We start from the raw sequence: 24,963 nt of genomic DNA, 5'->3' as shown, positions 1-24,963 counted from the left end.
CCGAAAACATTTGAAACTAGTTGCCATACTATCTTCGCGGCGGCATACTCAAAAAGGGCGTGGTCCACGGTTTTGGTGTGTTTACAGTTGGGACATTGGTCGTTTGGCACAATGCCCATTCGGTACAGCCTCTGACGTGTTGGGAGGACTTGCCATTTCCTTTTAACTTCAAAGTCTTGTATTTCCTCGGAAAGCCTCACGTTCTTTAGGTGGTTTTCCTTGAAGCGGTTCATTTTTGCCATATCCTCCATTGAAAGTTGTTTTACCGTCAGTGTCTCGCTAATTCGGGCGGGCGAGTCAGTATCGATTTCGATTTCTGGGGCCTCTTTTTCTAACATGGCTTTGCTGATGATTGCGGCCTTGTAGAATTCAGAGGGGGACTCGGCGAGTGGTCCTGGGGTTCTGCTGTAGTCTAAGATGCTGCGGTTCGTACTGTTCCAGTATTTCGTTAGGCTCTTACCTACGTAGTCGGTCGAGTTGCCTAAGAATCGTGCCGTGTTTCGAGCTAAAAGCCGGGAGGTTGTCTTGACGTGGAGGAGGCCGAGACCACCGCACGACGTCGCGAGTTGCAGGATGTTCCGTTTTAATGGGGGGTGGGGGGGGGTTGTTGTCCCATAGAAAAGCTGTATTCATTCTATTTAGCTTGGTGATTGTTTTGCTCGGCATTATGCCTATGCGACTTGCATAGTTGGCGAAGCCGCAAGCTGTGGTTCTAATTGCGAGAGCCTTATCTGTGAGTGTTAATTCCGTTTGCTGTAATTGGTATAGTGCCTGTTCTGCCTTTGCGATGGCAACCTGCCATGGGGTTGGTGCTACCCGTTTTTGTGTGAAATACAGTCCGAGGACCTTCATGGTGTCGACTCGTTGCAGGTTTTTTATAGCACTCGGTGGGAAGGAACCGAATATAAGCGCTTTACTTTTCCCTTGGTTTAACGCGGTACCTAAGTACCAAAGACTTGGTTCGTTGCGAATGAAGATGGAGAGATCGTCCACATAAGCCATTATTTTTACTTCTTCTCGTCCTGTCATTGGGAAGCCGCGGATGCGTTCTTCTCCGATTGTGCTGGTTATCAAGGGTTCTATGGAGATGACAAACAGGGTTGGTCCTAGAGGGCAACCCTGAGGTATTCCCCGCTTATAATGAAAATCCTGTGTGATGGTCCTGTTTATCTGTATGTTGCATGTCATGTTGCTATACAGAAGCTTAATTATCTCAATAAAATCTGTGGGAAAGGAGAAATGTTCCATTACTGTGAATAAGTACTTGTGGTTGACTCTGTTGAAGGCTTTTGCCTGGTCTAAGGAAAGAAATGCACCGCTTATCTGTTTTTCTGTTGCATATTCGGATATGTCTCTTGTTATTGTCAGGTTTGCAAAAATGGATCTCCCGGGGACCGCGCATGTTTGGTAAGGGGATATTATCTTAGGAAGGGCGTGTTTGATTCTATTATTTAATACTGCTGCTGTGATTTTATAGTCTGTGTTTAGTAAGGTGATTGGACGCCACGATTGGGGGCAGTTCGGTTGCGCCTTCTTTGAGCAAGAGTATTATTCGCCTTTTCCCAAAGGAGGAGGGTTTTTTTCTTTTCGCGTAATATCTTATTAATCATGTGGCAGAGCGCTTCACCTACTTGCTCAAAGAAGGTTACATAGAACCCTGTGGTTATGCCGTCGCATCCTGGGGCTGATGCTTGTGTCATATTTTGCATGATGTTTTGTATTTCCTCGGTTGTGACCTCATTGCAAAGGTTAGTTCTTTCAAGCTGGTCAAGGTGCTGCAACTTCTCGCATAGCTTATCAAGGTTCCTTGCGTCTTTATCGGTTTCAATTTGATCGTCCCCGAACTGTTTATTGAAGTGGGCTAAGAAAATGCTTTGTATTTCTGTTTGTTCGTTTGTTTTGTACCATCTTCTCTTATCGCTTCTGTTATTTCCTTTGGGTCGTTACTCCCTACGCGGTTGCTGTTTTCTTCTGTGATGGCCTGTAGTGGGCGCGGTTCTTGCCGTATGTTGTTAGTGCGTTTTTCCAAGAGGTAGTCATACTTTCTTTGCAGTATCTGCAAATACGAACCGGTGCAGGCGGTTATGGTGTCGGCCCTCTGTATGATCCGCATTGTTCTTTGTAATTCATTTAATTTAGCGGTGTACCTTCCGTGCCTTGCCTTGCCTTCGCTTTGTAATGCCGCGGTCCATTTCTCCTTGAGATCTTCCCAAGTTACCGGGCTCATTTCTGCCATTTGCTCAGTTATTGCTCTTAATGTTTGTTTAAAGTTTTCTTTGGTGGTGTCGTCCTGTAGTAAGGCAGCGTCTAGTCGCCAACTTCCGATACTTGCTGCCGGCCTTGGGAGGCCCCGTATCGTACAGACTACTGTGAGGTGGTCGGTTTTTTTTTTCAGTAGCGTCGGGAGCTTGGCGACCGTGCACGTCTCGAGTTTTGGGACGAGGAAGTCAGGGATGTATATCCTGTCGATTCTGCTTGTTGTTCGAGTGGAGATGCGGGTGGGTTCGAACTGTTCATCATGGAGGTAAACCCATGCGTCTGTGAGATACAAGTGGCGAAGGATTTTGTTGAGCTCTTTTGAATTATAAGTTGAACCTCCTTGCACTGGGCCTCTAATATTCCTGGTGGAGTTAATAACGCAGTTAAAATCTCCAAGTAGGACGTACGGTAACTTTTCGAGAAGTAGTGGGTGGAGGGCTTTGATGAAAGCATTTGTGTCTGATCGTGTTGCCGGGGCATAAATGTATACGAATCGTACTTTCCTGTCGTCTATGTAAATGTCTAACATCAAAGTCCGTCCGTGCGCTCCATAGAAGCAATGCGCTTGTCTTCTAAACCTGCCTGTTACAAAAATGGCTCCGACGCCGCACGCTGGGGCGTTTGTTAGTGAAAAAAAAGCTTCCACTTGGAAGTCTCGTTTAAATGTCGCCACGTCAAGCGGGGTCCTCAGATTTGCCTCTTGAATGAAAAGAATGTCTATTCCTTCTTCCCTTGCGAAATTCATAATTTCGCGTTGTTTGGTTTTGTTGCGGAAACCCCTGACGTTTAGGGACGCGAATTTAAAATAGGCCATTGGCTCCTGGCTCGTCTGCTAACATAGGAGTTAGAAAAAAAATAGCAGGGGGGGGGGGCATGGTACGGGATGGTCCTTTCATTCCATTGGTGGGACCTTTGATGGTGACGGTCGTCCAATTGGCGGACTCTGACGCAGACTTGTGAGGGCGATCTAAAGAAGGCTATGGGGGGGAGGGGGGTATTCCGCGAGCCACGTCGCTGATGGTGGTGTCCGTAACATGGCAGTGGCAAGGGGGGTAAACATACTCTTTCACAGACGCTATCCTGTTTCTCACGCCTTCAGCCATACCAGAAGAAGGAAGGGGGGGGGGATTCCTTTCATCAGTTTTTTTTCTATTGCTTTCTTGCGCTCCTGCTTGGCACGCTTCTTATCTTGTTTACGGCGTGCATAACATCATAGCGCAACTATGGCGTGGGGATTTCCCCTAGTGTTGTGGTTTCTGTGACGTCCATGTCACTCTCGCCAGTTTGCTTGGTTGTTTTTCCTGGCGGCGGGGAGCCCTTTCTCGGGATCTTGTTACGCATTTTCAGTTCACCGTCGCTGCTTGTTTGTTCCTCTTTAGTGCGTCTTTGGGTGTCTGGGCTTGGTCGCTCTTTGGCGTGTTTTTTTTTCTCCGCCGCCTCTTCTGCCAGATCTAGACCTATGCCTTTGCTGGCCTGTTGCCTGGGCACCTACGGTCGGTGTAGTTGGCATGCGGCCGCTCCGTCCTTTCAGTGTACCTTTGCCAGTTGGGTTGTCTTCGTTCTTCCTCGGTTGTTCTTTTAGGGGAGGGGGTGGGGGTTCTGTCTTTAGTCCCTCAGTAGTTATTCCTTCACTCTGTTTTTTTGGTACTTCGGGAGAGAGCTTTTCTTTCTGCAGATTATCCTCCGGGATGTCGTACCTCCCGCTACTGACAATTGGGGCATCTTCAAAGGTGTTGCTTCGCCCGGGGGTGTTTTTTTTTTGGGGGGGGGGAGGGGCGGTCATTTTTTTTTTTGCCGCCTTCGCTTTCTGAGTCTGCTGTCTGCTTTGCGGATTGCGGCTCGCTTGTTTCCCTCATACTATCTGGCTCTGTTGCGTCTAGATTGCGGGGCGCGCCGTCTTCCATTGCTTTATCGTGACTCTTTTCTTGAATGACGTTTTGCGATTGCCGCGCTGTTGTATCTGGGCTTATGTCACTGTCACTTGTCGGGGTGCTCTCTGCGCCCAGCCAGAAGTCGTGCGTTTTTTTTTTTTGGAGCCTAGGTTGCTCGGCTGAAGAACTTGCATTCGTGGCACAGAACTTTCTGCTATCGGCGGGAAAACCTGGCTCAGTTGCGCGTTTCTGGCCTGCTCTTGTTCAGTGGGCGTGTGTCGCCCAACACCGGCATAAGACTTAGGACATGCTTTTCCGCGGAAGCAGGCTTTTGTTCCATGGCTGCCTCCGTATTTATGACATTCTTCTTCGCAGCCTTCGGTTTCATGGCCAAAAATGCCGCAACGTTTACAATACGGTGCAGTGCACACTGTGGCCATGTGGCTGTCAGCACCGCATCGCGCACAAACGCGCCGCATTCCTCGGTACTCGCAACATTATCCTGTAGCCGTGGACCGTCATGAAGTTAGGAATTCATCTGCTCATTTCTATGCGGACCACTCTTACACCATTGAGCTTGTTTTGGCGGTTAGCCACCTTTGCAAAAGCCATGCTTTTGACTTTGCCGTAGGGTTGCAAGGCAAACGACAGGGTATCTGCTTACATGTAGATTGGGTATCGGTACACATTTACAAAGGTGACTGGCGGGCCGACAGCGTCTACGGGTACCTTAACGTGGTTTACATGAAAACCTTCAGCTACCATTAGCTTAGTCGCTTGTGCAGCGTTCCTCGTGCATACTAGAAATTTTGCTCCTCCCATATGTTGTAACGCTAATACGCTGTCGTCCCCCGCAGTCGCTTCAAGAACATCAATCAGGTCATCTACAGATATGTTGCCCTCAGGGGCGTGAAACGTGAAACAATTCTCCCGCATTGGGGTCTCACAGCTTTGATGCATTGCTTGGGGGGCGTGGCTGCTGGGAGCGTGGCCTCCGGGATTCATAGTGAAAAAGTAGTTGTACTCGTGGTGTACAGCAGGCGCTAGGAACGCCGCTCTACTCTGATTGTGGGGGGGGGGGGGGCTCAGAAGGTGGCGCTGGCTCCGCTGTGGACAGGGGGTTGGCCGACGGCTCGACAGGAGGCGCTTGCAGAGGAGCTGGTTCCCGTGATCATGGGCCACTCGGCAGGCGCTGGGGAGGCTCGCCGGGTTGCTTCGCTGCTCAGCAGATGGCGCTCGGGCGGGCAGGCGGGCGGGCAGCCGGGTTGGTCCTAGTGGGCAGGCCCTTGTAGACTCCTGGAGGTCTGCCGTGGTCCCGACGCGACCTCCGGGGTGATGGTGTCGACTCTTGAAGTAGTCTTCTCGGCCTGGGGCAGCGATCTTAGCCAAAGGGCCTAGAAGTGATGTCGTTCACTTCGCTACATTGTACTACTGCCTTATGGGTGCCCTGCCGACATTGGTAACCTCGGCAACAGCGTGGGCAATTTTATAAAACTCAGCCCGTCTAGAGAATCTATGCTCTCTATCTCACGAATGAACTCGCGACGCCTAAGTCTTTCACTGTTAACGAAACGCCGTCGCGTAGAAACGAGACCCGAGCGCAAGTTTGTTTGCAAGGCAAAACCAACGAAGGCAACCTCGTAGAAAACGGAACAGGCGAGCGGAAAACACGCGCAAGGGCAATGCTTACTTCCGTCTGAATGCGACCGCTCAAGGCGACTTTCTTTGAGGCCTTCATTTCAAGCCCGTGCGCAAGTGTAATACACTACGTGCATTTCCTTCATTTCCTTTTATTTACCGCAAAGCCCACTGAAAATTCTGATACGGCATAGGCCGGGACGGATTGCAACGTGTCGAATCGACCGGTAGAATTAGGTAGCGTGCCCCATGTACGAATGAAAGCGAATTAAAAAATAAATATAGAAAAGGCTGCGCACTCCTTCCAACCGGAAACATAGAGGGGAGAAAGATCGCCATGTGGAGCACAGGTATTGTAAAAAACGTGCTACCTCATCATCTTTACCACTGCCGTGTGTGTATATACACACACGTACACACACACACACACACACACACACATATATATATACACATTATATATATATATATATATATATATATATATATATATATATATATATATAAACGAGAAGAAAGGGGGTTAACCGAGGGACCCGATATTTATTAGTCATATAATGAGAAGCCAAGAAACACTGACACCAAGTACAACATACGGGAAATTGCATGTGCTTAATAAATGAAATAAAGTAATGATGAATTAATGGAAATTAAAGTGGATGAAAAAACAACTTGCCGCAGGTGGGAACCGAACCACAACCGTCGCATGTCGCGTGCGATGCTCTACCAATTGAGCTACCGCAGCGGCGTTTGCCCATCCACTTTCTTGGGAATTTATGTGTACTAGTAGAACCCTGGGTGTGTTAGCCAGCGCCCCCACTCACGGACCTTGGCGGCGGACGTGGAACGTCTTTTTTGCCGCAGGCGTCACGGGAGCGTGAGTGGCTAACACTCCCAGGGTTCTGCTAGTACACATAAATAGCCAAGAAAGTGGATGGGGAAACGCCCCGCGGTAGCTCAATTGGTAAGAGCATCGCACGCGACATGCGAAGGTTGTGGGTTCGGTTCCCACCTGCGGCAAGTTGTTTTTTCATCCACTTTAATTTCCATTAAGTTATCATTACTTTATTTCATTTATTATTAAGCACATGCAATGTCCCCTATGTTGTACTTGGTGTCAGTGTTTGTTGGCTTCTCATTATATGACTAATTATCGGGTCCCCCGGTTAACCCCCTTTCTTCTCGTTTATATATATATATATATATATACGCACACATGCTAGCACAGCTGGAAAGCTCAGCCTTGCGCAAGAAAAAAGAACCACGCCCTTTCACAAGCCCCTTTGAAACACTTATATGAGAAACATGAGTACAGCGAGGTCCTTCGAAACTGGCGCGAAAAGCATTTGCGCCATCTGTGTACGGAACTAGGAAGCCCTACGGACTTCGCCATACATAAAGATAGGTAGATGGCGCGAGCTAACGCTCCATTGCATACTAAGAACGAGAGCCAGTGAATAATGGCAGAAACGTCTTATGAAGAGAAAAAGAAAACACGCAAAGGTTGTTGGCTTGCGCAAGCATTCTATTTTACAGCGAGTAAAGAGTATAGCAACTTCTACAAGAGCAGTAACAAAGCGAAGAAGAACGTGAGAGAGGGGGAGAAATAGGCGTGTTTCTTTGGAATGCAGAGCATGCAGCACACACTATGAAGTGCCAAAGAGACGGGGAAAGCAGGTGGCGCGAATGTGTATGTCCTCAAAGCTTGAAAAGAATTTCTAAACTTCAAGTTGTGCCGAAGTGCACCTACTCTCATCAGATTGCTCCCGCCTCCAATTGCATTTAAATTAAAATTACAGTCGCCTCAAAGGCAGAGAGAGAGATAGAGAAAATGTGCACACTTGCTTCGCGCAGCTGCACCCGTTCCAATTTTACAGCAAAAAGAGCACTCCCGCAGGCACAAAGTCCGCTGCCGCGTCCGCCTGGGCGGAATGCACTCGCTTCCGCAAATTGCCGTGCTGGCCTCGGCAACCAAGAGGTGTCGTGCGGCAGACTGCTGCATCGTAGCACACCTGAAACCGCGGAGACGTCAGCGATCGCCGCGACATTGCTGCGAGCGATCGAGGAGGCTGAAGTCCGAAACCACGTCCGCCGGGGCGGCGGGAGCTCGATACCCTTCACGAAACTTCTGCGTATACACCGCCGCACGGCCACGACGGAGTCGCTGGCATCCTGCGCGCAGTTGCATTGCGTGGCGCCGGGAATCGTTGAAGCACCAGGCAGACGTCGGCGTCGGCCCCGACATGGCTGCGAGCGCTCGAAGAGACTAAGTCTGAAGCCACGTGAGCCGGGGCTGTGTGGGCGCGACTAAGTCCGAGACGACGTCAGCCGGGGCGTCGACTAAGACCGAGACAACGCCAGCCGGGGCGTCGAGCACGCCGCCCGCCCTTTTCCCACTCTTGCTCGGAAAATGGCGAAGGGGCCGCGCTAGCGTGCCTTGAATCGGTGAGCGGCGGTACCGCGGCGATCACGAGAGCTCAAACCGGCCGTGCCAAAGCCAAATATTGGCGCTCGGCTCGGCGCAGTACGCCGCCTTGTCGCACGAGTACGGCCCCGTGGAGGTCTGGTCACTTATCGCTACTGCTGTAAAGGGCCGTACGGCCCTGGCCGACATTGTACCGTAGTGCCGTTTTCGGCTTGCGCGTGTTCGTGGTGGTGTCCGCGCACTGCTCCGCAGTCGAGAATCGTGCCCACGACGACGCGAGCGCTCGAAGAGACAAGTCCGAAACCACCTGAGCCGTGGCGGCGGGAGCTCGACGCCCTTCACGAAACTTTGGCGTACAAGCCGCAGCACGGCCGCGACTGAGTTGGCGTCACCATCCAGAGGGCTGCACTATAGCACGCCGGGAACCGGGAAAGAACCGCGCAGACGTCGTTGGCCGCGACGTTGACGCGAGCGCGCGAAGAGACAAAATCCGTAACGACGACAGCCGGTGTGTCGAGCACACCGCCCGCGCTGGTCGCACTCGTGCTCGGAAATGGCGAAAGGGGGCGCGCTAGCGTGCCTCGAATCGATCGGCCGGGTGCCCCGTAGGGCGACAGAAAGGCGATTGTTCTGGAAACCGCGCTGTCCATTGGCGAGAGATTGCCGTTCGCGCATTCGGTCGACGCGCTGTGCCTTCACGACTTCGGCATTGTGCTGCCGACGTAAGCTTCCCATATGGCTCGCGGCGCTGCGAGGCGGCGCGATTTTCGCCAAACGCTCGTCGAAAGTGGCACGAGTACGGCCCCATTGAGATTTGGGAACGTATCGCTGCTATTATATGGGGGTCCCAGGGAGCAGTCGCCCCCAAAAGCGACCTGGGTGTTTGATATGCGGCGGGCTTCGTGCCCGTCAAGCGTGTCCCCGGTATCGCTCCCGTGGATCCCTCAGCTAACGTCTGCAGCCTCATCCGCCTGATGCGTTAGGGGCTGGTTGTCGGACGACGCCTTCTCCACGATATCGAGTTGTGTTCCGCATCGTCCTCGGACGAGTCAAATACGAAAGCGCCGAAGGTGCGGGCGTGACCCGTCGCCTGGCGGCTTTGCTGCCTCAGCTACGTTGCAAGTGTCGGTCGGTCCACCTGTGCTGCGGGCTCAAGAGAAACCGCAAGCCGTGATCGAGTCGACACAACCAGTCTATCGAGAATGTTGCGTGTTTCTTGCCGCGTGGCGATACCCGGCCCGGCAGGGAGGGCGCGGTAGCGAGCTCGAACGCCGTCGTCTCGGACTGTGCAAAGTGCTACTCTTTGCAAGAACGAAGCGTGCTGGGTGCCTGAAGGTGGCCTCGGCATCGCAAAAACGGCGTCCGGCCTGCTTAACAGGCGGGACGCGCACTTGAACGATTACCTGGTTGATCTTGCCAGTAATCATATGCTTGTCTCAAAGATTAAGCCATGCATGTCTAAGTACACGCCGAAATAAGGCGAAACCACGAATGGCTCATTAAATCAGTTATGGTTCCTTAGATCGTTTCTTCCTACTTGGATAACTGTGGCAATTCTAGAGCTAATACATGCAGTGAGCCTGAAGCCCTTTGGGCCACAGGTGCTTTTATTAGACCAAGATCCATCGGGTTTCGGCCCGTATTGTGTGGTGACTGGATAACTTTGTGCTGGTCGCATGGCCACGAGCCGGCGACGTTTCTTTCAAGTGTCTGCCTTCTCAACTTTCGATGGTAGGTTACTTGCTTACCATGGTTGTTACGGGTAACGGACAATCAGGGTTGAATTCCGGAGAGGGAGCCTGGGAAACGGCTACCACATCCAAGGAAGGCAGCAGGCGCGCAAATTACCCACTCCCGGCAGGGGGAGGTAGTGACGAAAAATAACAATACGGGACTCTTTTGAGGCCCCGTAATTGAAATGAGTACACTCTAAATCCTTATACGAGGATCAATTGGAAGGCAAGTCTGGTGCCAGCAGCCGCGGTAATTCCAGCTCCAATAGCGCATACTAAAGCTGCTGCGGTTAAAAAGCTCGTAGTTGGATCTCAGTTCCACACGAGTAGTGCATCTACCCGATGCGACGGTTCTTACTGAACATCATGCCAGTCCTTTCTTTGTGCACTTCATTGTGTGCCTCGAGAAGGCCGGTGCTTTTACTTTGAAAAAATTAGAGTGCTCAACGCAGGCGAGTCGCCTGAATAAACTTGCATGGAATAATAGAACAAGACCTCGTTTCTGTTGTGTTGGTTTTTGGAATACGAGGTAATGATTAAGAGGGACAGACGGGGGCATTCGTATTGCGGCGCTAGAGGTGAAATTCTTGGACCGTCGCAAGACGAACTACTTTGAAAGCATTTGCCAAGAATGTTTTCTTTGATCAAGAAGGAAAGTCAGAGGTTCGAAGGCGATCAGATACCGCCCTAGTTCTGACCGTAAACGATGCCAACCAGCGATCCGCCTGAGTTACTCAAATGACTCGGCGGGCAGCTTCCGGGAAACCAAAGTGTTTGGGTTCCGGGGGAAGTATGGTTGCAAAGCTGAAACTTAGAAGAATGGACGGGAGGGCACCACCAGGAGTGGAGCCTGCGGCTTAATTTGACTCAACAAGGGAAAACTTACCCGGCCCGGACACTGGGAGAATTGACAGATTGAGAGCTCTTTCTTGATTCGGTGGATGGTGGTGCATGGCCGTTATTAGTTGGTGGAGCGATTTGTCTGGTTAATTCCGATAACGAACGAGACTCTAGCCTATTAAATAGGTGCGGGGTTCCCAGCACCTTACAACCTTCTTAGAGGGACAAGCGGCTCCTAGCCGCACGAAACAGAGCAATAACAGGTCTGTGATGCCCTTAGATGTCCGGGGCCGCACGCGCGCTACACTGAAGGAAGCAGCGTGTCTTTATCCCTGTCTGAAAAGACTGGGTAACCCGTGGAACTTCTTTCGTGATTGGGATAGGGGCTTGCAATTGTTCCCCTTGAACGAGGAATTCCCAGTAAGCGCGAGTCATAAGCTCGCGTTGATTACGTCCCTGCCCTTTATACACACCGCCCGTCGCTACTACCGATTGAATGATTTAGTGAGGTCTTCGGACCGATGTCCGGCGCGGCCTTTCGGTTGCGCCGGTCTGTTGGAAAGATGACCAAACTTGATCATTTAGAGGAAGTAAAAGTCGTAACAAGGTTTCCGTAGGTGAACCTGCGGAAGGATCATTACCGGATTGTTCGAGGGTGACGAGCGCCATTGTTTCTACCCCGTGTGGGTGAAGCAGCTCGCTGCGCCCGACGCTTTCCGCCGCTGGACCCGCTCGGACGCGGGGACGGCTATACCCGAACATGCCGGGGATTGTCTGAGTTTTGAAGGGCGCCCCGTGCCGAATTTGTTGCGCCCAGTGGACGCCGGCTGCAACCTTGGACGGTTGGCTTGGCCGCGCCCGCGGGTAGAAACGGCGTAACGCACACTGGGTGGGCTTTCTGTCCGCCTCGGCACTCTTGCGCGGAATGGGAGTAATGCCCCAACCACTGGCACGCACCGAAAGCTTCGGCGCGCGCTGGCACGCGAATGCGTCGGTTCGCTTCGGCTGGAGGGAAAGGGCGCGCAACCACTGCAGAAAAGCTCTGACGCACGCCGGCGCTCGCTACTCAACTGCGGCGCACTGTGCCTTGACCATTTTGCTTAGCACGGCCTAAAACAGCGTGCTGTCAACTGAGCTAGAAACTGTGACTTTGTGGTCTGTATGCGTTTTGAGATATAAAAAAACATTTGATTGATGGATATACGCTAGTTTCAAACGCTTTTTTTCTTGCCGTTGAAGTAACAACGAACGTTTTTGGATGTATAAAGGTTCGCAAAAACAGCCAGAACATTGCCCGCAAGTCATCGACATCAACGTTGGCGCGGGCAGTGCAATACTGACGCGCGGTTTGCGAGTGGCCTGCCAGCGCACGTGCACGACCATGCCAGCTCTGTCCAGGAATAACAAAGTCATCCTTTTCATGAAGATGGCTGCGCTGCTGCTATTAATGAAAAAGAAAAAGCAGAGACGAGAGCAGCGGCGTTCGCGCCGTTGGTGGGTTCGCCCTGTTTTCATGGCGCGCAAACAGGAGGGTCTCTACCACACCGCGCTAAGTTTCATTCGCTGCTCTCTTCTCTAAATACGCGGGAAAGAAGAAATTGTTCTTCTCCTTTAGTAGTAGTTAGGAGGAATGTAGTGACTGCTGGGACAAAATTTCGATTTACGCCGTTGATCTTTGTCCTATTAATTATTGAACTTAGTGTTCTGAACCCGACACTATAGATTTTCCTACTCCGTAACTCTGCAACGGAAAACGATATCACAATTCCGAAAAGTAAATATATTGGTTCATCTAAAGCAGACGAGATTGATATATTATACATGGCTCTTAAACACAACGCTGATATATGAGTAGGACTTTCGCGATGCACTTTTAAACATTTTAATAAATTTCAATAAATTCAATTCAAAATTTCAATACATTCACGTAAGATATAAATCACTATTTCAACTTTGTCCCATTTGGTTGTTCTAACGGATGCAGTTTACATAAGTGTGATGCTTGTTTTTGGTAGAGTTACGTATTTGGAAATTTCGTGCTTTTCGAACTTGCCGATTTTCGGCAATTGAGGTAAAACAACTGAGGTACTCATTCGAAATTCTCCTTTCAACAGTCCCCACTAGAATTTAATGGTTCTCTCATTTGCAACAAATTTCAATAAAACAGGCCGAGGGGTTATCTCGGAAAAGCATTTTTGCGTGTTACATGTATTTGGATAGGCGGCATCGCAGTTGGGCCCGAGCTAAAGGTTCCTATGAAACGAAACACGGGACTACTTTATCCCTCTCTACTGTATAGATTCGCCCAGCTTTGCAGCAGAATACTTGTGGTTGGTGGCATTGCCGCATTTCAGCATACCTGTGAAGTTCACTGAGAGAACTTGAGCAGGCACTTCCCTTTCATCACCACGCGTATCAGTCTTGCCTTTGCTAGAGGGCATCACTTCGTGCAATGCATGAGATACTCTTTACAAGCTCCAAACGACCACGCTTTCTGGTAACGGCAATGCTATTAAAATATTAATTTCGCATGCGGAGGTTCCTGATAGATGTCACAGTGCTACATAATTCACCCTAACAATTGGTGATACTGCACAACTGTAGAACATGCCATTGTGGCAAGCATAGACAGTTTCCCCTGAGATTTGGAAATGTACATATCAGCCCATAGTTAAATATTGTAAATACTAATGCAACAAGAATAGTTGCACATGTATGCACACTTCCATGTAATAACTGAGCTTTCTGCACTACTAATCGTTCACTTGGAGCACCAGTTATATTGGTGTGATTTCTGGGATACATAGCACAAGAATGACACAAGGACGAAGCAGGAACAAGGGACGAGTGTCCTTGTGTCATTCTTGCGCTATGTACCCAGTTTGTATGTATCCCACCAACATGCCCAAGCTTATTCCCTGCAAATGTGATTGCTGGCTTAGCAGCAATCACATGAAATAGCCAATGAACAGCTACTGTGCATGCATGTGTGCTTTCCTAAGCAAATCCCCATATCCGTAGTGGTGAGATACAGTATACTTAGTTGTGATGTAATATTGATAAAAGGCTGTCCACAAAATTGGAAACCAAGGCTATATATCACATTTAATGTGTGACTTCGTCATGCATCCTAATTTATCAATTTGAGGAGAAATGTATTGAACGAAATTGTGAATGGGCTAAAATAAAATGTACGCATGTTGTATGTGTGTCAATTTTGTCGGAAACAGTTCCGTTCACCTGAATTTTAACTTAATTTTCGTTTTGTCAACAGATGCGTATATGCGTGAAGGGGACCATGGCTTTTTTTAAGTTTTTCCCCATGACGCCAGCACTGTTCGACACGTTGTTGGGCTTTGTGTCAGCAGACCTGACGCGGTGCAATGTCTCCAGGGATCCCCTGAAACCTGGTGAAAGACTGGCTATAGCCTTGATGTTAGTAGATTATTAGTTAAAGGATGATCTCATCATAAGCAGAAATTTAGATTCTAAAATACCTTTTGCTTGCATTTGCCTTTTTGTTGTTGCAGTCACCTGGCATCTGGGCAAGATATTCCCTCCATTGCATCGGCCTACCGGGTAGGAATTGAGACGGCACGTTTGTGCATTCACCTGTGATGTCGTGCTATCTGGGCACGACTCAAAGACCATGTCATGAAGGTAAGCTGAAGCACTGACGCTTCATGCAAACAGACAAACGTCCATTGTAGAATGTTTGCATAGGTTCATATAATATCAATATGCAATTATTCTGTGCTCTTAATACAGTTGAAAATGTTCTGTTCACTCACATTTCCACTGATGCATGCATGCTCGAGTGCTCATACACAAAAGGCATGTTGCAAGTACAGCATTCAGTACAACCTGCGCTTTAATATATTTTAATTATATGTACTGACATTTACCTGCACACCGGGATATGCATACATCAAGGTGCACTGCAGTATTGCCCACTGAATGTTCCTTTATACTGCATTCATTATATTTCTCAAAGTGGCCAGACAAAAAAATAGGCATGCAGAGGGGGGCAACGCAAAGGAAGTTGTTTTCTGTGATAAGTATCGCTTGCAAAAATACAAACACGGTACACTGTTGATATGTGAAGTACCGAGTTAGAGTGATTGTAATTTATTGTGAGGCATTAAATAATGTTATAAAATTTAACACTCAAAGCTTTTTTTTTAAATCTGAATGGCCCTTTCGGCGTGAAAGAGCAGGAAAATCTGCAATGTGTGCCCATTTACTGGTCATGCTGCTCGACTCGAGAAATGCCATCAGTGGGTGGCCACAGAGATGATGTATCGGAGCGATAGGGAAGCTGCACTTGGATTCATGGGAGTAATTAGAAAGAATGAAAGAATAAACGTCACTGTCTGCTAACTTTGGATAAACCAAGTTTCATGAGCATGAACATTTTAAAGCATGATAAATGGATGCGCTTCTGAGAATTCAGCTGTTTGCTGTGTCGGAACAGGTAACAGAGTGCTTGTCATACATGTACCTAATCAGGGATAATCATCAAATGGCATGCCAGTGTGGGGGTCACGTTGGCTGTGTCACTGAACAGCTGGGCGTTCTATTTCAAACTGTATCATGTGCGTAGTTGTTGAACTGATGGGAGCATGTCTCCCTTGTTTAAAAACAAAAACGTGGCTCTAGGCTGAGGCCTCTCGTCTTGCTACTGTTTATTGCACCTGTGTTTGAAATATAATACATACTTGTTTATCACATGATATATTGTGCAAAAGCAACTCTTAATTGGCTCACTGCATTACCACTGTTTACTTCCAGAAACCTACCAGAGCAGACTGGGCACATGTTGCGGAAGGCTTTGCCTCGCGGTGGTTGTTCCCGAACTGCCTGGGAGCTGTTGATGGCAAACATGTTGCAATCGTCTGTCCTCGACAGTCTGGCACTACATACTTCAACTACAAGGTAAAAGCTCATGTGGATTAACTTTGTGGGTCCCTCGCTCACTTTATCATTGCATGCTAACAAGGGCACTAGAGAGCAAAGTAGGTTTACTTGTTCTAGTAGTCTCCAACAATTCCAAAAAGGACACTTTTTTTGTAAATGGAGGGCCAGTAAGCTTAAAAAGGTGCAAGAAATGAGACTTGTAACATTACCTTGAAGTCCCCACACCAGCTTGCTGTGATGTGATGAATTGTGACATCGTCTGTTTGCGCCTGCTGTAATAGTTATCCGTACATCTGGATTAAATTGCTTTATAAAGCAGCGGCCACAAAGAACCAACAGATAATGAAGTCAAGCAGAAGACTAAAGGAAGTGTTTTGTTTTTTTGATTGAAGTGTAAAAATGATAAATTGAAGGAGAAATGAAAGTAAATGACAAAACTACCCAAGGCCGATGGCTACTGAACCTACAACTTTTGCATTATGCGAGACAGTTAGAGGGCCAAGTTTCCATAACTTTTTCATCAACAGAAGAGTCAAGTTACCAAAGAACGCACAGAAGTTTGTGACATCACGCTGACATTGCAATTGAGGAGTTTTGCCGCAAAATTTAGGTGATGAATGTATGGGTCGTCATTTTCCTTTCTAGTAATCAGCCTCTCACCATGAAATTAACAGAGCTTTGAGAGAATGCTGCTTGTCTAAACTTAGAGTCTGTCTTTAGTAATCCTGTATGCAGCCTGAGTGAGTGTGTTGGGTGAGCCTGCATGCATCTTAAATTCCTGGTCACATTTTTAATACATTTCGCAGTGCTCATCTTTTTCTTTGCAATGACTTACAGGGTAAAGGCACTCTAGCCCTTCGAGACAGCATATCAACTTTGCCAATTTGTTGGAGTGGTGTACTTGCTGAAGCAGCATACATTGTTTCACCGCATGAATGGCCACTTCAGTTACTGACATTGCATGTTGCTTGCAAAGCACTAATAAACGAGCAGAGTTGATGTGGGATGCAGCACTGCTGGCACAAGACATTGCCGTTAGATACTAATGATGTCATACTATCATCGTGTGGTATACTTGCACATCAAGTAGACCCGTGCGTAGCAAGGTCATCTGGCACCCGGGGCCCTTAGCTCTTCTGTCACCCCCCCTACAGGCCCCATGCACCCGGGGCCCCTAGCTCTTCTGTCAGCCCCCTCCCCCCCCTACAGGCCCCGTGCACCCGCCCCCCCACCCGTTACAATGCTACTGGGTAGACCTATTGCCTCTGTGCAGTGGCACCTATAAGCCCACGTAAGTTGTCGAAAAAGAAAAGAAAGTGTACCAGTAATCTTGCACTCTTTCATTCATTTTGGGCATATAAATGTTCATGGCTCCACCTGTGTTAATTTTATGTGCCACGCTTGATCTTTCAGGGAACATTTTCCATAGTACTGATGGCAGTTGTGGACAGTGTGTGCAAGTATGTACTCATTGATGTGGGCGCCGAAGGTCGGATGAGTGATGGTGGGACATTCGAGAACTCTGACTTTGGCCGTGCCCTCAGTCATGGCCAACTTGACATCCCCGCGCTTGGCTGTCTACCGGGAACTTCAACAAACGCTCCATATGCCTTTGTTGGGGACGAGGGTTTCCAGTTGAGGAAGGATTTCATGCGGCCATTCCCAGCCAGGCACCTCAACGACAACAAACGGATCTTCAATTACAGGCTCAGCCGGGCAAGGTATGGCGTAACAGTGTTCCTCTGATTTCATTGTAACACCAGCACTGTTGGCTAGAAAACAAGTTCACATCCACCTGCAGCTGGTAGCTACAACTCGGTGGTCCTTGTAAGCAAGTTTGGTAAAATGCACTTAGTCTCTGCAATGTAGAGCACTGCAGTTTAGCGTGAACGTGAACAGTTCAAGTAGCTATCGCACAAGTGGTTAGTGTGCAGTGGTAATGCGGAAAATGTTGTGAACATTTTGTTATCAGAATTTTCCGTTCTGCATTCCGGATGTGGTTGTGCTCAAGAAACATGCTGGAAACAGTAAAATGTAAATGTGATAGCGATTTTTACGCAGGCATTGGTCGAAAGTAGAAGGCAAGTACGACTCTATCTGTAAGAAAAGTAATAATTTGTTTATCAGGTCAATGTAAAGTGCAGTTCATGTTTCCTGAAGCGCTGAATTATATATACAATAATAGGCGGTGTCTGAATCTATAGCCCAGCAACAGCTCCCTCCACGTAACATAAACTGATCTCGAAAGCCATGCTTTTGCAGGCTGCATGCGCGAAGCTTTTTTCAACCAAACCAAGCTAAGTGGTCGGACATGCCAGTAGTGCTATTATTGCAGGGCTGGCACCCATTCATGGCACAAATCGTCGATGGCATTTTGTTTCTCAGTGCTCTGGGCACTAAATTGCAAACTTGGGTGTATACAGCAGCCCTAATATGCACCACAATACATTGCATGGATCTGCCCACTCTGCTGCTCCACTCGTTACCATGAAACTAGCGCCGCTCATTAGTGTGTACTTTGCTGCTGCATAATACGTGTAAAATCAATTGCAAAAGCCAAATTACATAAGTACTGCAATTTTAAACAACTATGTGCCACTTTATAACGATCGGCTAATGTACAGTAATCTCATATACCACATTCAAAGTACGAAGGGTTCATTGCGTATTCATGATGGTTATTGCGATTTTGTATGCCAACTTCAAATTATAATTTCCATTGAAGTCGTGATCGGCAGGCTCGATTGTACCACTATAATTAATGTTTTTTTTTCTCATTTTTACCAGCATCTCGCAAAGTGTTCTGGCTGGTTGTCAGTCCCTTAAAACAATTTGCAACACAGGTCTTGCACAAAGTTGCTCCGCGTATGTGTTGCTGACTTGGAAATGCGTAGTTATGTTAGCTGGTGAGCTAAAGTGGTATTCCCAAGTGATCATATTTAAAAGGATCCACCAAAGAAAGCCCGAAAGGCACCACAGTGTGGGGGAGCACACGTCTACAATTCACAAGACACTAGGCGATTGGCACTGTGTTTACAAAGAACCTTTACTTCAAGACGCAAAGCTGTCATTACTTTGCCACTTGCGCTTATCCGAGTACGTGCTCATAATGTGTTTGTAAGCCCCATTGTTTGTCATATCTAATATCATTGCTCAAACTGTGTTTTGTTTCATTTCTGCAGGCGCTGTGTAGAAAATGCCTTTGGCATTACTGCTGCCAGGTGGAGAGTACTGTTGCGCACCATGAACCTGCAGCCGGAGAATGTTGAGTTTGTTGTGAAAGCTGCGTGTCTGCTTCACAACTTCCTAACTATCTATAACCCCCAGGCCCACAAATTCCCAGATAGGGAAGATAGCTTTGGGAATTTCGCAGGACACTGGCGGCAAAGCATGCAAAGCACAGCAGGCAACAATTTTTTCCTATTGGAACAATGCACTCAAGGAACCACCATGTTGATGCAGCTGCTGCCAGGGACCTGTTCACTGCCTACTTATGCAGCAGTGCTGGCCAGGTGCCTTGGCAGTGGCACCAACCAGGAGTGTCCAAGGAGGCAGCTCTTAACTGCACGAGATAGCAGCAGCAAAGCATACTGTCTGTACGTTGCGTGCTGCTGGTGGTGCATGCTGAATGGTTGCATGCATTTCGTGCTCCTTCCCTGGCTATTCCGGTGCCTTCTTCGCATGTCGTTGTGTCAACAGGGTGCTCCAGGTGAAACCAGCAGGGTTAAAGCTCACCATTTCTCTTTTTGATGACTGATGACAGGGGTAGCATGACAAGAGCCAGTGGTGTGTTCAGAGAATGAAGGTGGGGGGAGGGCTTGCCCATTGTGCGTCAGTGGACCTTCTGTGAGGCTCTGTTTTAACATTGTGTGAAACATTGGTACATGCTCAGTAGTGTGTGTAGTTTTCATGATTGTGTTCGAGTAGTATGAAATGGAACTTTAGCTTTTCTCGTGTGGGCTCCTTTTATCCATTGGCGTTTCAAGGGTGTATGTAATATCAGGTGATAGAGAAATGTGCAGAAAATAACCAACCCTTATATATAGCTTTCTTTGATTACGAGAAAGAGTTTGATTCAGTCAAAACTGCAGCAGTCATGGAGGCATTATGGAATCAGGGTGTAGACGAGATGAATGTAAAGATACTAAAAGATATCTATAGCGGTTCCACAGCCACCATAGTCCTTCATAAAGAAAGCAACAAAATTCCAATAAAGAAAGGCGTCAGGCAGGGATATACGATCTCTCCAATACTATTCACAGCGTGTTTACAGGAGCTATTCAGAGACCTGGATTGGGAAGAATTGGGGATAAGAGTTATGGGAGAATAGCTTAGTAACTTGCGATTCGCTGATGATTTTGCCTTGCTTAGTAACTCAGGGTACCAATTGCAATGCATGCTCACAGTCCTGGAGAGGCAAAGCAGAAGAGTGGGTCTAAAGATTAATCAGCAGAAAACTAAAGTAATGTTTAACAGTCTCGAAAGGGAACAGCAGTTTACGATAGGTAGCGAAGCACTGGAAATGGTAAGGGAATACATTTACTTGGGGAGGCAGTGACCACGGATCCGGATCATGAGACTGAACTAATCAGAAGAATAAGCATGGGCTGGGGTGCATTTGGCAGGCATTCTCAGATCATGAACAGCATGTTGCCATTACCCTCAAGAGAAACGTGTATAACAGCTGTGTCTTACCAGTACTCACCTACGGGGCAGAGACCTGGAGGCTTACGAAAAGAGTTCTAGTTAAATTGAGGGCGCGACGAGCTATGGAAAGAAGAATGATGGGTGTAATGTTAAGGGATAAGAAAGAGCAGGTTGGGTGAGGGAACAAACGTGAGTTAATGACATCTGAGTTGAAATGTTGAAAAAGAAATGTACATGGGCAGGACATGTAATGAGGAGGGAAGATAAGTGATGGTCATTAAGGGTTACTAATGATGGTTGATGGTGAAGTGATGGTTAAGGGTTCCCTTCTCTGGATTCCAAGAGAAGGGAATTGTAGCAGGGGTGGCAGAAAGTTAGGTGGGCGGTTGAGATTAAGAAGTTTGCAGGGACAACATGGTCACAATTAGCGCATGACCGGGGTACTTGGAGAAGTAAGGGAGAGGCCTTTGCCCTGCAGTGGGCATAGCCACGCTGATGATGTTCATCCTAATACGTCGTGTGGAGCTTGCATTCACAGAACAGCGCACAATCGATTTCAGGCGGACAAAATAAGCTTTTCTAGCAGTCTAATATCTCACTTTTGATATGCTGCCTGTTCAATTGCCCTTGTGCATTACTGTACAAGTACTTTACAAAGCCCATCATGGTTTCAGTACAATTTCTGGATACATGACTACACGCGTTTGTACGCGAGGGGCTGATCCAACAGAGTAATCAAGTATAAGGAGGCTTGTGCATGCTCTGCAACCTGACAACTATTACTTGGATAGCCTGCAGAATGCAGGAAAAACTGCTGTGAGTGCTTGCTTGCATGCGAAAGAAATGCGCCCTGCACCATACGTAGGTGCCTGCATGTTTTCGTATTTGCAAAGTCATGGCTTTCCTACATCGAATGGGCATCGCCCTGGCTAATATTCATGCTACCAAACCTGCATAAAATTTGTTTTCTGTGCCTACTTTCCTGAAGTGGGGAACTAAGAGCAAGGCATATTTATACTGAACAATTAAAATTTTGTCACTTTGATACTTATACTAAATAAAACTTATTACTTTCAGTCATGCTTCTTCAGGTGCTCCTTTACAGTTTCACATATCAATTCTTCAGAACTCGGAGCAATTATATGTGCCTTCGAAAACCAGCCTGTACAGTGCTCTAGACTCCACTTCCTTGTCCTCATCAACGAACTTAAACAATGACAAGCATTGAACTAGCATGGTTGCTTGGGCTCGTTGGTAATTCATGGCAAAAACTTCACTGCACTGACTTCCAACGATATTTTATTGTGCGGCCACATCACGTGTATATATATATATATTGAAATACCACGGTTGAGATGACGCTTTATTCCAAGAAGGAAAAATGGCGCCGACCCAAAAACGAACACGAGCCGATGATTGATGATGAATTTGTACAGATGAAGATGAAGTCCGCATAAATGCTTACACAAATTTCCCCCGTGGACGGAAGCGGCCAGCCTGGCTGCACATTAGACAGTGGAACGGATATGAAAGGGCTTCAGGCGAGAAACGTGCACGATCTCTGTTCCGCGGGAGCGTCGGTCGGTTGGGGCCTCAACAGGTGTAACGGGATAGTTCACCGGCGAGGTCTGCTCGATGACTTTGTAGGGGCCAAGATATCAGGACTCAAGCTTCTCACATAAACCGGGTGTTCGCGCAGGGGTCCATAGGAGCACATCGTCACCAGGGCGGTAGGAAACGGCGCGATGAGAGGCATCGTACCGATATTTGCGATCGTCTTGGCTGGCTGCAGTGTTCATACGGGCGCGACGACGACATTGGGCAAGACAGACACAAACTGGTCGCAAATGAATGGTGAAGAGTTGACGGGGCCAGAGAAGAAAGAAACGTCGAGTGTTAAGGTTGGGTGGCGGCCGTATACTAAGAAAAACGGAGAGTATCCGGTGGTCCGTTGAACAGACGTGTTGTACGCAAATGTTACAAATAGGAGAATCGCATCCCAGTTACGATGATCAGGTTGAATATACATCGATAGCATGTCACACAGCGTACGATGAAATCGCTCTGTTAGGCCGTTGGTTTGAGGGTGGTAGCTAGACGTTGTATTGTGCACGGTGTTGGACGCTTGCAGAACTTGATTAAGAGTGCTTGAAAGAAATGTCTTGCCTCGGTCGCTCAAAAGAACGTGAGGCGCCCCATGACGTAAGTAGACAGCCTGCAAGAAGAAGGTCGCTACTTCTGAGGCAGCTCCTGAGCGTATTGAGGCTGTTTCAGCGTACCGGGTCAAATGGTCAACAGCACTGACGATCCATCGGTTGCCGTCTGGAGTAGGTGGGAGTTGCCCGAAAAGGTCAATGCCGACGACAGAGAAGGGTTGTGCTGGACAAGGAAGTGGTTGTAGGGTCCCGACTGGAGCAGTAGTAGGTCGCTTACGGTGTTGGCAAAGCGTGCACGAGGCAACATATCTAGCTATGCTCGTGGAAAGGCCTGGCCAATAGAATCGGCTGCGTATGCGCTCGTGTGTTTTGTTGTAACCCAAGTGGCCTGACGTCGGGTCATCGTGTGAGGCCTGCAGAACTGCAGCGCGAAGAGAGCGCGGTAGAACGTGAACCCATCGATGGCCTTCTGGGTGAAAAATGTACCGGTAGAGCACGTCGTCTTCAAACTTGAACAGTTTGAGTTGTTTCCGTAGCCTGGCATTGGGTGGAGATGAAACACCGCTAAGGCAATTGATGATACTATGACAATAGGAATCGGCGCGCTGGTGAGTGGAAAGCACTGAAAGGCGGTTTGGTGAAGTCAAGGAAGAAATCGGTGTAAGAGACGAAGCGTCCTCCGTACGGCCAATTTGACAAGGTGATGTGATGTGCTCCGATGATGGTGGTAATGGGCATCGTGAAAGAGCATCGGCATCTTGGTGGTTCCGTCCGGACTTATATATGACATTGAAATCATATGCTTGCAATCGGAGTATCCAGCGGCCAAGGCGCCCGGGCAAGTTTTTGATCGTAGACAACCAACATAGGGCATGGTGGTCGGTCACAACCGTGAAATGTTGACCGTGGAGGTATGGACGAAATTTTTGAATGGACCAGACAACAGCCAAACACTTTTGTTCGGTTATCGAGTACTTCTTTTCCGCGGAAGTGAGAGTGCGGCTTGCATATGCAACAACCTTTTCGCAAAATTCGTGGGCGCGCTGCAGCAGTACGGCACCAATTCCGTGACCGCTGGCGTCAGTATGCACTAATGTGGGCGCCTTGTCATCAAAATGACAAAGAACAGGTGGGAATGTTAGTGCGCGCTTGAGTTCTTGGAACGCGGCTTCACACTGATCGTTCCAATCGAAGGAACTGGAACTAGCAAGGATCTTGTGGAGGGGCCAGGCAATGCTGGCAAAGTTCCGGATAAAACGTCGAAAGTATGAGGCGAGTCCAATGAAGCTGCGCAGTTCTTTTGCACGAAGTGGACGTGGAAAGTTGAGCACCGCGGAAATTTTATGCGGATCGGGCTGGATGCCGTCTTTGCTACCGAGATGACCCAGGACTTTAATCGTTGTGCTAGTAGCTGACAGACTCGCAGGACGCCTGCCGCCTCTTCCTTGGGGGGGCTTTACCAGGCTGCGTCTTCCGCATCCTAGGAACGAATCTCACCATGGATCATTGCGTGACCTGGTGCCCGGTGCACACAGGGATAGCGGGGAACGAACGGGCGGACCGCTTGGCTCGAGGCATGACAGGCCGAGCCGCGGGTCACACCGCCCGGGAGAACACCTCGACACCCGGTGCGCCAAGAGAAATCCTCGAGATACAACGGCTAAGTAGGCGAACCAAAGCCCTTCCTCACCCAGGCCTAGACAGGAGGCAAGCACGGGACTGGCGCCGCCTGAAAACAAACACTTTCCCACATTTATACAGGCTACACAAAATGTACCCAGACAAATACAGCAACACTTGCCCGTGGTGCGAAGGAACACCGACATTGGAACACATAACATTCCAGTGCGCGTCACGTCCGGCGGCTGCCACCTCGCCGCTGCTAGACAACACTCTACATAACTGGTCGTGGGAGGCGCGACTCGCGGAAGTAGAATTGGGAAGCCAACTGGCGACCCTTGACCAGGCCCGGCGAGCCGCTGTAACCAGTGGGGCCCTGGAGGAGGGGCTCCACCCACCATAACCAAACAGTCTCTGTTACAATAAACGTTTACTCTCTCTCTCTCTCGTTGTGCTAGCGAAACGGCACTTTCTCGTGTTTACTTGAAGTCCGGCATTAGTAAGGCATGTGAGCATTTCATCTAAGCGTTGCAGATGGTCAGTGAAAGTCGAGGAAAACACGACGATGTCGTCGAGGTAACAAAGACAAGTTTTCCACTTGAGGCCGCGAAGAACCGTGTCGATCATTCTTTCAAATGTGGCGGGAGCATTGCATAGACCGAAAGGTATTACATTAAACTCATAAAGACCATCCGGAGTAGAAAAGGCGGTCTTTTCTTTGTCCGCTTCGTGCATTAGGATTTGCCAATATCCGGAGCGAAGATCTAGGCTGGAGAAATACTGCGCGCCTTGCAACGAATCAAGGGCGTCATCGATACGGGGCATCGGATATACATCCTTGCGGGTGATCTTATTTA

The 24,963-nt window shown here is 48.5% G+C and overlaps 1 protein-coding gene and 1 non-coding gene across 2 annotated transcripts; both read left to right on the top strand.

The window, feature by feature from the left end:
- Nucleotides 1–9,593: 9,593 nt before the first annotated feature.
- On the top strand, nucleotides 9,594–11,406 carry LOC135919076 (small subunit ribosomal RNA). Its single transcript, XR_010569879.1, has one exon. It is a non-coding gene; the product is annotated as a small subunit ribosomal RNA (ribosomal RNA).
- Nucleotides 11,407–14,088: 2,682 nt separating this feature from the next.
- LOC139051887 (uncharacterized) lies at nucleotides 14,089–19,245 on the top strand. The gene is made up of 6 exons (XM_070528926.1): nucleotides 14,089–14,201; nucleotides 14,297–14,360; nucleotides 15,558–15,701; nucleotides 17,097–17,404; nucleotides 18,866–18,952; nucleotides 19,146–19,245. Exons 1-6 carry the CDS (start codon nucleotides 14,089–14,091, stop codon nucleotides 19,243–19,245), a joined length of 816 nt encoding a protein of 271 aa, XP_070385027.1.
- Nucleotides 19,246–24,963: the final 5,718 nt, after the last annotated feature.

This window comes from Dermacentor albipictus, unplaced genomic scaffold, assembly GCF_038994185.2.
Source record: "Dermacentor albipictus isolate Rhodes 1998 colony unplaced genomic scaffold, USDA_Dalb.pri_finalv2 scaffold_15, whole genome shotgun sequence".
Classification (NCBI taxonomy): Eukaryota; Metazoa; Arthropoda; class Arachnida; order Ixodida; family Ixodidae; genus Dermacentor; species Dermacentor albipictus.
The sequence above is the reverse complement of the archived record's forward strand: the minus strand, read 5'-3'. Positions and strand labels throughout refer to the sequence as shown.